Source organism: Saccopteryx bilineata, chromosome 6, assembly GCF_036850765.1.
Source record: "Saccopteryx bilineata isolate mSacBil1 chromosome 6, mSacBil1_pri_phased_curated, whole genome shotgun sequence".
Taxonomy (NCBI): domain Eukaryota; kingdom Metazoa; phylum Chordata; class Mammalia; order Chiroptera; family Emballonuridae; genus Saccopteryx; species Saccopteryx bilineata.
Window position 1 is genome coordinate 33550259 of NC_089495.1, and position 13548 is coordinate 33563806.

The 13548-nt window shown below is 43.9% G+C and overlaps 1 protein-coding gene across 2 annotated transcripts in view; it reads left to right on the top strand.

Moving 5' to 3' along the window:
* IKBKB (inhibitor of nuclear factor kappa B kinase subunit beta) overlaps positions 1 to 13548 on the top strand; it is a 64253-nt gene that overhangs the window by 21738 nt on the left and 28967 nt on the right. For both annotated transcript variants that reach the window (XM_066234463.1, XM_066234461.1), the window contains 2 exons: positions 987 to 1056; positions 12453 to 12541. In XM_066234463.1, coding sequence (XP_066090560.1) covers positions 987 to 1056; positions 12453 to 12541 — 159 coding nt within the window. The remainder of the gene's footprint in view (positions 1 to 986; positions 1057 to 12452; positions 12542 to 13548) is intronic.

A 13548-nucleotide genomic window follows, 5' to 3' on the forward strand; every position in this document is an offset into this window, starting at 1 on the left:
CTGCCCAGAGCGATGGGGTTCTCTTTGTTCTCCAGATGAAGTAGCCTGTCTTTTCTTCTTCTAAAAAGTTCAAAATCTACCCCCTGGCCAAAGACAAGCTTGGCCAGCACATGAGCAAATGTAAAAGCCAGAACAGATTGAAAACGTGAAGCCTGTACTCCTGGCTCAGGAAACTGACTCTTGGGCATTCGTGGTTCTAAATGTTAGTTAATGATTGCAAACCTCCATTGAGAAGATTTTTCTCCATTGTCTTGATTTGAGGCCAATTTCCAGTAGTATGTTGAGCCCCTTGAAGAACTGAGAGGGCCAGGAGGGCAAAGGGGTTAAGGGTTTGGGCTCGAGCCTCAGATACCATGGCTTCATATTCCAGCTCTGCCCTGGAATGGCCGTGTGAGCAGACAGATTGCCGAGCCCTCCAGGCTCAGGTTCCTTACCTGCGAAATGGAAATTCCAACAGTACTTACCCAGTGGCAGTGGGAGGATGAAGTGAGACCCTGCAGGTAAAGCCTTACCTAGCTAATCTGCGCCGAGTTTAGCCTGGTGCCAAGCACCTAGTAAGTGCTCATTAAATATTCCCTTCTGTCATCATCACCCCACTGGCAGGGCGAGGTTGGGAAGTGGTCAGAGGGTGATTTTTAGTTTCTTACCGAAGCTCAGGAGCAGTGAACCAGTTGTGGCTGAGCTTAGAGCATGGGCTGCCCTCCTCAGAACTGCAGCACAGCTGAGACTGAAAGTCCCTCATCTTAGAATGACTCAGACCCCTCAGCATGCTGAAGTGAGCACTGCTGGGCATTCTCAGTCCAGCTTCCTCCTTCTCCACCTCGGGCCAGCCCCTGCCAGTCACACTGCTGGGGCTGCCTGTCAGCCAGGTCCCCAAAGCCCAGGGCCAGGGTCCGCACTCAGATGATTTCCACTGGTAAAAGCCATTTGGGGACTTATTGGTGGTCTGACACTCAGTCTGACACTTCCTTTCATCTTCTTGACAGTACCTGAACCAGTTTGAGAACTGCTGTGGACTACGGGAAGGAGCCATCCTCACCTTGCTGAGTGACATTGGTAAATCCCAGCCCTGGAAGTCAGACTGAGCCAGCCGGGGAAAGTGTGAGGTGTGAGGTGCCCCTGTGAGTCCTTTTGGAGCACAGAGGGGAGATATTTTGGTCCTCTGGTCTTGACAGAGGGTTGGGTTGAGGGGTGATAGAGTGGGGAAGTCAACAAGGGGCTAGTCAGGCAGGCGCTGAACTCGGATTTCCCTTCCTTCCGGACTAAGTCATGAAGTGAATTATGATGTATATAGAGTAACAGATTTCCTTTCCCATTACAAATCTCCACTCCCTGCTTTCCCGGAATGGCCAGCGACGGAGTAGGTTGTCATTTGAATGAATTTCATCCCTTGGCAGTGAATTTTTCCACTTCCGCATTGGCAGCTCTTTTGCCAACCACAGGCGTAGGATCAACTGCCCTTGTTTAAATGAATCCTTTGGCACTGTTGGTGTTCTCAGATGGGGGTATCTGTGGCACTCTCTGAGAAGACCAGGGTGGCTCCAGGGAGAAGAGTGACCTCAGACTGCAGAGGTCAGAAGCAGTCCCCTACACCCTGGCACCTGCTCCGGGAGGGAACTCAGAGGGGGAATGCCACATGTCAGCATACGGCTCCAGCCTGGCGAGACGGACATCAGGAGTGAAAGAGGGGCTTCCCAGGCCTCTTTAAAGAAGAGTCATTTTTAATCTCCATGTTTGTTGGGTCAAGTTGACTGTTTGGAATGTAAAGTTTAGAGTTACCCAGTCTATCACTGAGATTTGGGGAATGATAGAGCATTTTCATCCCTTTCTCACAGCAAACTTTTTGAAGCTGTATTTTGTTTGCTCACACTTTATTTTTAGAAAAATGTCAAACATAGAAAAGTTGAAAGAGTGAAACCCATATACCTGTCACCCGGAATCACCGGTTCTCCCCATTTTGCCACAAGCTGTATTCTCTAAGTCTTGGCCGGGAAGGCTGGGTGGGCCTCCGGTCCCTGAGACACTTCGCCTTTCTGTGGGTCTGCCTCTTTCCTACCTTGTGCTACTTCTGATGGAAGGTGGGCAAGAAGAAAATGAGGTGGGGCAAAGTCAGGCAGTGACGTGTTTAAGGTTAGGATCCAAACAACCTGACAGAAAATTCTCTCTCTCTTTCTATCCTGTGCCTTTGTCTTTTGAGTGGAGTCCACAGTGAGAGCATTTGATGTTGCATCAATTTTATCTGACTTGGGTGGGTGTCCACCGCTGGCCAGACTTACCTCTTTCATGCACTGGCCTGTGTGGTCTACTGGAAGGATCCTGTCTGTCTACCTAGAGGGTCTAATCCATAGGTCAAGAATCTCATCTGTTTTCTTGATATCTTGCTACATGGCTCGCTCATCTACCTTTTGCTCATACATTTACTTGATTATATTTCCCCCAGTGGCCAGATCATTAATTTATTCCTTGTTGAGTTGGGTTGAAAACAGGTTAGTAAGTTGGGGAATATTCTTTTGCTCTTTAAGGACAACTTTTATTTTGTTTCTCCGTGGTTAGAGCTTCAAGTCATTTTTTTTTTTTTAGGTGAGAAGAGGGGAGATAGTGAGGCAGACTCTCGCATGCACCCTGGCTGGGATCCACTTGGGGCCGATGCTTGAGTACTGAGCTGTTTTTAGTGCCTGAGGCTGACACACTGGGACCAACTGAGCTACCCTCAGTGCACAGACTGTGCTCAAACAAATCATGCCACTGGCTATGGGAGGGGAAGAGGGAAAGAAGGAGGAGAGGGAATGGGGCAAAGCAGATGGTTGCTTCTCCTGTGTGCCCTGACTGTGGTTCAAACCCAGGACGTCCATACACTAGGCCAACGCTCTATCCACTGAGCCACCAGCCAGGGCCAAGTAATTTTTTAAAAGGTTATTTCTCATATAATTTTCTTTTACTCATTTGTGTATTCAGCAAATAGTTATAATGAAAGTCTCAAATTATTGCCTTAGGTATGCATAACTGTTTACTTCCTCATATAACTAATTACTTCCTCAAGTGATTTGCTAGTGTTATATATTCCCTTCTGGTTGTGTAGTCTTTGGTCTGAGCACATTTTGTATCTACATAGTTACCACTGGCTTGTGGAGTAGTGTTCATATTATTTTTTACCTATTCAAGTTGTACATGTGTGTTTAAGTTATACATTAATCAGAATAGCCAAGACAGGTCAACTCCCAAGGGTTTATGTTGTTTGGATGAATATTAAAATTTTTTAGGTCACTGATTCCCCATCTTTCCTCTTTCTGACCCCAAGTTGGAAGCAATGAAGCTTTGAATTAGTACAGTAGAATTATATTCTTGGAGATGGAGCCTTTCATTGCTTTATCTTCAGCATCTGGAAGAGTAGCACCTTATATAACAGTTTCTTTATAAATATTTGTCAAATGGATGAAATAAATACCAAGGGAAATTAAAATAAGTCGGAACCTATTAAAAAAGAACATATTTACATATATGTAATGCTCCCAGGTCAAATACCAGCTCTTCCACACATTGGCAGGGTGACCTTAGGCATATTACTTAAATTTTAAGATCGTCAGTTTTATTAGCTGGGAAAGGGGACTGTTACCTTATTAGAACTGGTGTGAGGATCCAAGGAGATGATGTACACAGTGCTCCTGGCACAGTGCTCTGCTCCTGGCAGAATGTGCAGTCAGTAAGAGTTAGTTCCTTTCTCATTTTCTTCCTCCTCTGCATTGAATTTATAGCATCCCTTTTGAAAAACCTCCATCCCTAACTTGGGCGTTGACCTGAGATTGGGATCCAACGAGCCAGGCAGATGGTTGTCTTCGGAGTGTTTCCTTCCTCAGGTGCGTGCCTGTCTCAGCCACCTTTTGGATGCAGTTACATCCCCTGACTTTGTGATTGTGGTGGAGGTGGCTAATTAACTTGTATTTTACTTGCATTCCCATTACTGATCTGTGTACAAGATTCATCAAACTTACTTCTTTGGCAAGGATTTTGTCACTGAGCCAGAGTTCAAAGGCTTTTCTGGGATCTCATTTTACATAACTCCCTTGTATTCTGAAACATTTCCTGAGCATATTTTGTTCTAGTTTGTTCAAGTGCTGGCGCCTTGTTCCCTTTGTTATAGTTGCCACTTCTATTCTCTGCCAGGTTGACTTCAGATAAGGGGCAGAGCCACACCCTTGACTGCTGGGTCTGGATTCATTGCCTTCTGTTCTGGGTTAAACCCATTTACCGCTATGTCTTCTGTGCCACCAGCCTCCCCTAGATGCCCACTCAGAGCGGCGCCAAAATAATAGACACAGGTAGGACTTTTCCAGTGAACTTTCCATTGTCCAAGGAGATATTGCAGGTCACATGTGAGAAGACGAGCAGATGCCTGGAGGGCACGTGGGTGAGCCCTGTTTCCTCTGCCCGAACAGGCCTGTTAGACTATTGCTCTTATGCTAGTAAGAGATCTGGGGACAGGTGCAGAGAGGCAGCTGGAAATTCTTTGTCTTCCACCTAATGTGATCCTAAAATAGCTCAGGAAAGTCTTACTTGAGTGGACTCTATTGAGTCTTACTCATTATTCTCTGGAAAACCTTGGCGTGTGTTTCCTTCTGCCAGTAGAGGAGCAGGTTCCTGGCTACTCAAGACTGAGGGACAGATTGCTGCACTCTGGAGCCCCATGTCTCCGCTCTCTGAGGGGTGGGGACCTGCCCACGCCGGCCCAGCTGGGTGGACTAGTTTGCATTTGCCAGGGCCTTATCCGATCTTAGATCTGACTCAATCTTCCTTGATTCTCCAGGTGGCTGGTTTACTGTGGTGACTGACCATCCAGTCCTCTGAGCCTTCAGGAGCCCTACTCCCCATTTTTGTCTGTGAGGCTTTCTTTGAGTTGCCATCTCTGTTCTTATTAAAGCTTCTCCTAGCAGGCATCTATATTTCAACTTTAAAGAGCAGAGAGGGTTTCAGAAAGAACACAGGGCTTTAAGGAAGAGAGCTCCATTCTATAAATTAGAAAGTTAGGCTCTCTACTTAATGTTTCTCTGATTGTGGATTTATAACAAAAGAGGATTACCTGATTTCTGAAATTCAGTTCATTTGTATATAAAGTATGTTGGGGCCATGGCTGGGTAGCTCAGCTGGTTAGAGCATCGTCCTGATACACCAAGGTTGTAGGTTCAAACCCCGGTCAGGGTACATACAAGATTCAACCAAAGAATGCATAAATAAGTGGAACAACGAATTGATATCTCTCTATATCTGCCCCCTCCCTCCCCTTTCCTACCCCTCCTTTCTCTTTCTAAAATCAATAAACTTTAAAAAGTATGTTGGAAAGCATAAATAACCAGATTAATTAATATAATAATAAAAGAAGAGACAACTAGCTTTCAGTTTGGTCTTTGCTGCTTTCCCAGCTCTGTTTCCTTATGCAAGGACTTTTTTAGTGCATTTATCTTTCTACCGTTTCTTTACAGAATACCATGGTAACTTTCTGGGCCTACATATCCTCAACTGTAAAATGAGTGATTTGCGCTAGGTGACCTTACAGAAGGTTCCTGCTAACTCTAAAGACTCCATTTTCATTATTCATGTAGCTGATTTTCAGAATGATTGCCCCAGAATGTCTTGATGTTCACACCACTGTCCCGCCCTGACTGCTTCCCACAGTTTATCTCCCCTCTCCCCTAGTGCATCATTGCCCAGAGCTTTGCTTGATGCATTTCTGTATTTCTGCTCCGTCCTGTTCGTGCCTGGACCGACTACCCACTGCTTTCCAGTATTCTGTCTGCCAGGCCGTTCTCGTGACATCTCCAAAATCAGTATGTTCAACTCTGATGTCTTTCTTTTGCCACTTGTCCCATCTTTCTGCCAATTTTGAATCTCATTTCTTAGAATCTGCCTCTCTTCCTGCTCCACACCCTCCTATTTAAAAAGTCTCCACATACTTTCAGCCTTCCTTTGTGTTGTGTATTTCATTTTCCCTTTTGTTCTACTCCCTCCACTAATTGTGTCATAGCAAATTACAGTGGTGACCTCTTACCTCACCTTCTTATCCCCATCTTATTAATCCGTCTTTCATTTGAAAGGGCACTTTTTTTTAAGGGCACTTTTTTTAAAGGTTTTATTTATTCATTATAGAGAGGGGAGAGAGAGAGAGAGAGAGGGAGAGAGAGAATGGGGGAGGAGCAGGAAGCATCAACTCCCATATGTGCCTTGACCAGGCAAGCCCAGGGTTTTGAACCGGCAACCTCAGCGTTTCCAGGCTGACGCTTTATCCACTGTGCCACCACAGGTCAGGCTGAAGGGCACTTTTAAAAATATATATATTTTTAAAGACTTTATTTATTTTAGAGATGAGAGAGAGAGAGAGAGAGAACAAACAACAAAGAGAGAGAGGGAGAGAAGGGGGGAGGAGCAGGAAGCATCAACTCCCATATGTGCCTTGACCAGGCAAGCCCAGGGTTTTGAACTGGCGACCTCAGTGTTCCAGGTCGACACTTTATCCACTGCGCCACCACAGGTCAGGCTTGAAAGGACACTTTCATCATCATCCATCATGAGATCAAGGCCAGTCCTTGTAACCGTACATTTCTCCCGACCTACTGTAGCCAACTTCACGTGTTCATGGCTCTGAAGACCCCCTCTTCAGTCCTGCTAGCCTTTGCACATGCTCCCCCTGTGAGAGGGCTGCTCCTGCACCTTCCCCACAGCCCTGAGCCTTCTTGTCTTTGGGCACAGCTTTAGACTTGCCCCTTCCATGGGAACTGCCCGGACCTGTCACTCACAGCTTTCTTTTCCCCTTTTGGCCTGCTCCACTGGTGCTTGGCATATCTGCTGTTGTGTGATCTCTGCCTGGGGTTGACAGTAGGGCCTGACTTCTGGACTTGGGGCCTGTTGACTGTGTAAGTAAGTGAAGAAAACATTTTAATTCACTGGTACATTTTCCACAATACCTAGCAAATGGGAAACACTTTTTATAAGTTACTAGTTGAATGGATGAGAGAATGATTTTTCACTATTTTTTTCAGCAGTTGGCACGACTGCCTTGCTACCTTGCTTATTAGTCATAGGGACTATTTTAGCTGGGAAACCTTTAGTCGGACTAAATCTTTCTCCACATGTCCACACTTGGCCTTCCAATCTATTTTGTTTGGAAAGTCCAGAGACACCAAAGTGACTGGCACATAGTAGGAACATGGTCAATTTTTACTGAGTGAATGAACATCCTGTTGCCCTTCTTACTCATTGGTGACTTAAATCACCAATTGGTGATTGCCTTTTCTGTCTTTTCTAATCTCTGTCAATCTTTTGGACCATTTATCTTTCCATTTCTTCTCTATTGGATGTATCCCAAACAAAAATGCTCTTAAGGGAGTTTAGTAATCCTTCTGGATTCGGAGTGTGGTAAATAGGGACTCTTTATAAAACTGATAAGGAAGTTTAGCAGGTCCTATCTGTTCCCTAATTTGTGGTTTGAAATCTGAAAAAAGTATACAGAACCTGTGATTTGGGATTCTGGTTCATCTATAGGAACTCCAGGAGTGTCTCATTCTTCAGTTAATGTAGTTGTCTACCTCGTGGGCGAAGGGAAAGCTGGGTAAATACCTGGATGCCGGACCTGACAGGGGTAATAGGAGAAGGCCACCGTTTTTCTGTGGCAGGCCCTTAACTCGGACCTGTCTGTGTGGTATCTGTGCTAGGAATTCTTCTGTATAATTGAAACATGAGAAATGAACTTTTAGGCTTCAATGTTTGTGGTGTGGTTTTCAATTTTTATATGTGTATATTATCACTGTTGCTAAAAGTTTAGATTTTTAAAGAAACTTTCAAATGCAAAAGTATTTTTTATAACCTCAAATTCTTATTTTCCATCTAATTTAAATCAAATTAGGTTCTTTTGGCTTGAGACAATTTTGATTCGTTTCATGATACTCTTTAGGTACAACTTCATGAAATGTAGCAGTCAGGCCAAACAAACTAAGCTTTTAAGGGCTGGTTCTGTAAGGAGAGCTATTTAAGAGGTCTTGCATATCAAAGTTTTGCCTGTTTCACTCAGTCCAAGAAACTATATATAACAATACCTATAGGAGTCTTTAGTTTCCAACTTAAATTGACAAATATATTTGAGAATAAATGACTGCCCCAAAGCTAAAGTTTGCTTAAGCATAAAAATAGATAGCTACTGACAGTAATCGGTAGAGTCAGAGGCCAAGTTGCCATCCCTTCTCACTAAAGAGCTGGTGACAACTCTTAGTCAGCATGACGTAGAAAATGGTGCTTTCAGTCTGATCTGAATGGTCTCCCGCACTGGGGGCATCTTGGGACATCTCACCTGCTTGTGCCCCATGTTATTTGCACTGAGATAATCAGATGTGGCTTCAGAGGCCTCGTCTTAGTTTGAACCTATGTGCTTGCTCGAACTACAGTGAGCCTCAACTTTCATACATTCTGCTTTTAAACAGATCAACCCAAACTTTATATATTATATCCTGACACTCTTGTCATATACACAGGTCTTTTGTAACTCAGTCAATAAATATTTTGAGTGATTGCATGTCAGCGCTTCCTGCCAGTCACTAGTTCATTTCTCCAGTAGCACCATCCCTGTCTGCAAGTTTGTGCTTGTGCAATTATCACAGTGTTTTATACTTTGTTTTGATTCTTTAATAAGAATTAGTAAAACAAAATTGAAGGCATGGTAAGAAGCACTGGTCTTTAAAGTTAATACAATAGAGAACAAGATGGAGTAGAGTATTTTAGGCGTTGAAGGTAGCAAGTCTTTCAGTTCATTTGGGCAGTCAGTGGATCTATTGTATTCAGTTATGAAAGAAAAGAAAAATAAGGACCAAGTATGAACTGCTGGCACTGTATGGTGAAAGGCTGGGTTTAAAGGTCAGATATAATTAGATATTTGCAATATAACATAATGTTCTGAGATGGAACTGCCTCAATTAGATGTTAGTTGTCTGGCTGTCCAGTTTGACTTTCAGATTTGTTTTTCAGGAAACATTCAGCATGGCAGTCTTTATGTAGTGTGTCTCTGATCACTGGTTCCTGTGGAAGGCCTTTCTCTTGCTCTGCGGAACAAACGGCTGCATGGGGCCAGCGTGCTGCCCACCTCTCTGTTTGCCCACATTCTCAGTCTGGCTTGATGAGTTTGTTTATCATTGTTACACTTCTCTTGGTGTTGTTATTGCATTTGCTTTTGGCTTCTGTTTTTGAACAAAAACCCAGATCATACCATTAATTTTGAAGTGCATATTTGCCATTCCTGAGTCATACTATCTATATCTGAGTTTTATCATCTAAAAACCAAAATGATTTTAAAAGTTGCCTATTATAATGTGAATCTACCATAATTTGTTCTATCATTCCCTCACGGATGGCTTTCAGTTTGTTTCTGGCTGTTTCACTCCAAGCTATGCAATAGGCATCCTTATTTGTATGTTATACTTTTTATTTCACAAACTAGACTGCCGTAGGTGGAAATAATGGGTCAAACAGCGTGTATGTTTTAAAATTTAATAGCTTACTGCAGGATTTTTTTCCCAGAAAGACACCGCAGTTTTTATCCCTTCCAGCAGTGTCAGACAGTAAGCGCCGTTTATTTCTCATCTAAAAGGCTTGTCAGTTGCAGAGGTGACAAAAGGCATTTCATTGGGCTTTAATTTTCATTTTTGGACTTGTGACTTTGAGCAACTTTCTGCATTGCTCACCATTTGCCTTCCTACTTTTGTAAATTACTATCTTTACCAGTGGGTTGCTTTCTTATGGACTTGTAAGAGGTTTTTTGTCTATTAGGTGTACTTTCTCTTTGGCATATATGTTGCAAATATGTTTTTTCTGAGCCCTTTTGTCTGGACTTTGTGAAAAGTATTTTTTGTCGTAAACTTAAAAACTCTTTCTGTGTTATTTGTAGTGCTTTTCTAAATGCCATACACTTTTCTTCACCCACAATTTTTTTTTTTTTTTGCTAAATTTATCCATTGGTATTTTAGAGTTTCTATTGCTAATGTGAATGAGATTTCTTTTAAAGATTTTATTTATTGATTTTAGAGAGTGGGTTAAAAGGGATAGAGAGAGAGAGTGTGTGAGAAAGTAAAGGTGGTGGGGGAAGAGTGGGAAGCATTAACTCGTACTTGTTGCTCCTTGTATGTGCCTTGATTGGGTTAGCCTGGGGTTTCGCACTGGGAACTTCAGCATTACAGGATTGCAGGTCAACACTTTACTCTTTGCTCCACCATAGGTCAGGCTTTTATTTTATTTTTTCCTTTTTTAAACTAGATATAACCGACATAGATAAAAGCTATTTGTATGTACTTATTTTGTTTCCAAATAACTTATTAAATTCTTTCCAGTTTTTAGCCTTTTGAGTTTTCTAGGTATATAGTCATATCATCTCCAAATAAAGACAACTTTATCTCCTTCTGATACTTATTCCATGTTTCTCTTTTGTAATACAATTAGCTAGGACTTCTGTTAAAGTTATTAAAACCTGTCTTCTTTTTTTTTGTGACAGAGACATAGGGACAAGGGACAGACGGATAGGAAGGGAGAGAGATGAGCAGCATCAATTCTTTGTTGTGGCACCTTAGTTCATTGATTGCTTTCTCATATGTGCCTTGACCGGGGGGCTACAGCAGATCGAGTGACCCCTGCTCAAGCCAGCAACCTTGGAATCAAGCTGGTTAGCCTTGCTCAAACCAGATGAGCCCACGCTCAAGCTAGCAACCTTGGGGTTTCGAACCTGGGTCCTCTGCATCCCAGTCCAGTGCTCTATCCACTGTGCCACCGCCTGGTCGGGCTAAAACCTGTCTTATGAGTAAAAATCACATCCTTCTTGGAGCCTGGGCTGTGGGTGACTCCCCTCCTGCTGCTCTGTGCCATGACCCTCCTGTGTATCATCATCACATTTCCTCGTCACAGCAAAAGATGTGGGTATCAAGTAACCTCCAAACCAGTATTGTGCAGGCTCTTTCCTTCCCAACTAGATTTGAGCTCCTTAACATTGGGGATCATGTCCTTATTTTATGTCCCTCACAGAACCTAGCCGACAACCAGGCACATAATAAACATGTCGAATTGTCAGGTGTGTTGAACATGCTCCTGTTCTCTTCTTCAGTGCTCCCTACTTCTTCCTTGGAGCTGGGTCTGACTTGACTCTGGACCACCAGATGACCAAAGTGCTCTTTGTCCAGAGAGTACTTCTCCTGCACCCACCCTGTAGAGGTTAGATTTTTGAGCCTCTATACCAGAGAAGTTTCCCTTCTCAAACTTGATCAGCATCAGCATCACCTGAAAAACTTGTTAAAAGAGATTTCAGGGGCCCTGGCTATTTGGCTTTGTGGTCAAGTGTCAGCCGGTTTGTGGAATTTCTAGGTTCGATTCCCAGTCAGGGCACACAGGAGAAGCGACCATCTGCTTCTCCACCTTTCCCCCTCCTCCTTTCTCTCGCTTCCCCTCTCGCAGCAGACATGGCTCGAATGGTTTGAGTAAGTTGGCCCTGGGTGCTGAGGATGGCTCCATGACCTCACCTCAGGCACTAAAATAGCTCAGTTGCTGAGCAGCAGAGCAATGCCCCGGATGAGCTGAGCATTGCCAGGTAGGGGGCTTGCCAGGTGGATCCCAGTTGGGACGCATGTGGAAGTCTGTCTCTTCTTCCCCTCTTCTCAGTTAGTAAAAAGAAAAAAAAATTGCAGAATCACCCTTGCAGTTTCTGATTCAATAGGTCTAGGGTGAGACCTGAGAACTGTGCATTTTTGACAAGTTTGGGTGCTGCTGGTCCAGACAATGCAATTTGAGAACCGTTGCTCTAAACCAGTGGTAGTCAACCTGGTCCCTACCGCCCACTAGTGGGCGCTCCAGCTTTCATGGTGGGTGGTAGCGGAGCAACCAAAGTATAAATAAAAAGATAGATTTAACCATAGTAAGTTGTTTTATAAAGATTTATTCTGCCAAATAGTGAAAATCCGACATAAAGTACTTGGTAAGTAATTATTATTATATGCTTTAATTTGCTGTAAGTCTGCTTTATAAATTTTATAAAGTAAAGTTACTTCCCTACTTTATAAATCACCATTACTGTGGAACTGGTGGGCAGTTAGAAAATTATACTACTAACAGAGATACAAAAGTGGGCAGTAGGTATAGAAAGGTTGACTACCCCTGCTCTAAACTATAGTTGGTGACCTCATGGATGCGAGACTACAGTTCTTTCCGTCAAAAAGCCAGATTGTTGTGGTGGCCCAAGTTCTGCTGACATAATCACCCCCTCTTCACATCACCTGAGGGGCATCTTCCCAGGCTCCGGTCCTCCACCGTGAGTCTGCACACTGGGCGTCGGACTATGGGTCAGGCACACACAGTAGTTATCTTTCCTCACTTGGGCGATTTTGAAATGAAAAGTGTTTTTTAGGCTTAATGAAAACTCACTCCCCTTTCCACCCTCTCAGCCTCTGCACTTAGATACCTTCACGAAAACAGAATCATCCATCGGGATCTAAAGCCAGAAAACATCGTCCTGCAGCAAGGAGAGCTGAGAGTGAGTGACCTTCCAGGGACTTGGGAAGCCCTGGGGGCTGGCTCAGGGACGCTGTTCTGGTGGAGCAGCAGCAAGCTCTGCACTTCTGTTTATATTTGCATTTCCTTGGGTTTATACAAATATTTGTGTTTCCTTGGGTTTGTATTTGAATTGATTCTCTGGGAATGCTTTTTGATTTGAAACAAAATTCGGCAAAAACTTCTTGCTTGCAGATTGAGGCAAGTTTGAATGGATCACATTGTTAATTGCCCAAGTTGCAGGAATCTGATAAGGAAAACAATGTTTTTCTTCCCACCTCTAAGCCCAGCCTTTGGGACTAGCACTTCTTGGAAATAGACCTTTTGTTTTCCATTTGTTTGAGTGCGTCCACTTTTGATGCTAATATGGAAACCAGCTCTATGTTGGTTCTGGGTGCGGCTGAGAAGAAGCATTTGGCGCTGGCCCCTGCCCATGGAGCTGGTCCAGCCTGCAGTTTTCCCAGAGCTCTTAGTGACCCTCCTCACTGGCCTCCGGCGCAGGTGTGGCGGTAACCTCCCATGGGGCTTGGTGCTGTGCTTTTTCACAGCCTGGGGTGTGTTGAGCTGGGGGTGATGAGCAGGGGCTCAGCGGAGAGGAATGTAGTCACTCAGCTATAGGTTGGTCACTTTAATCTCTGCCGCAGCTCCGTAAGCATTCTAGGCTGACCCAGTGTGACTATCAGAGTGCACACCTTTGTTTCAGTTCACACTTACTCTTGTCATTGGTTCTAAGAGTGGAAAACTAAAGGTATCTACTTCTGAGAAGGGACTGGCCTGATCTTTCGCATCATAAAGTCCAAGTTTAGCAATGTTGAGGGCTGGTGCACGGGCTGTTAATGTTGGCCTTCCTCTGGTGATTGGTCACAGAGCATGCGCCTTTTTACAGCATACGTTTGTTTCCTTTTCCCCGAAGTCTACCTTGTGGAAGGCATTCTCCTGTGTATTTGGTGGGGCTTAGGAACTTAGAGTCTACCACCTGGGAATTCAGAA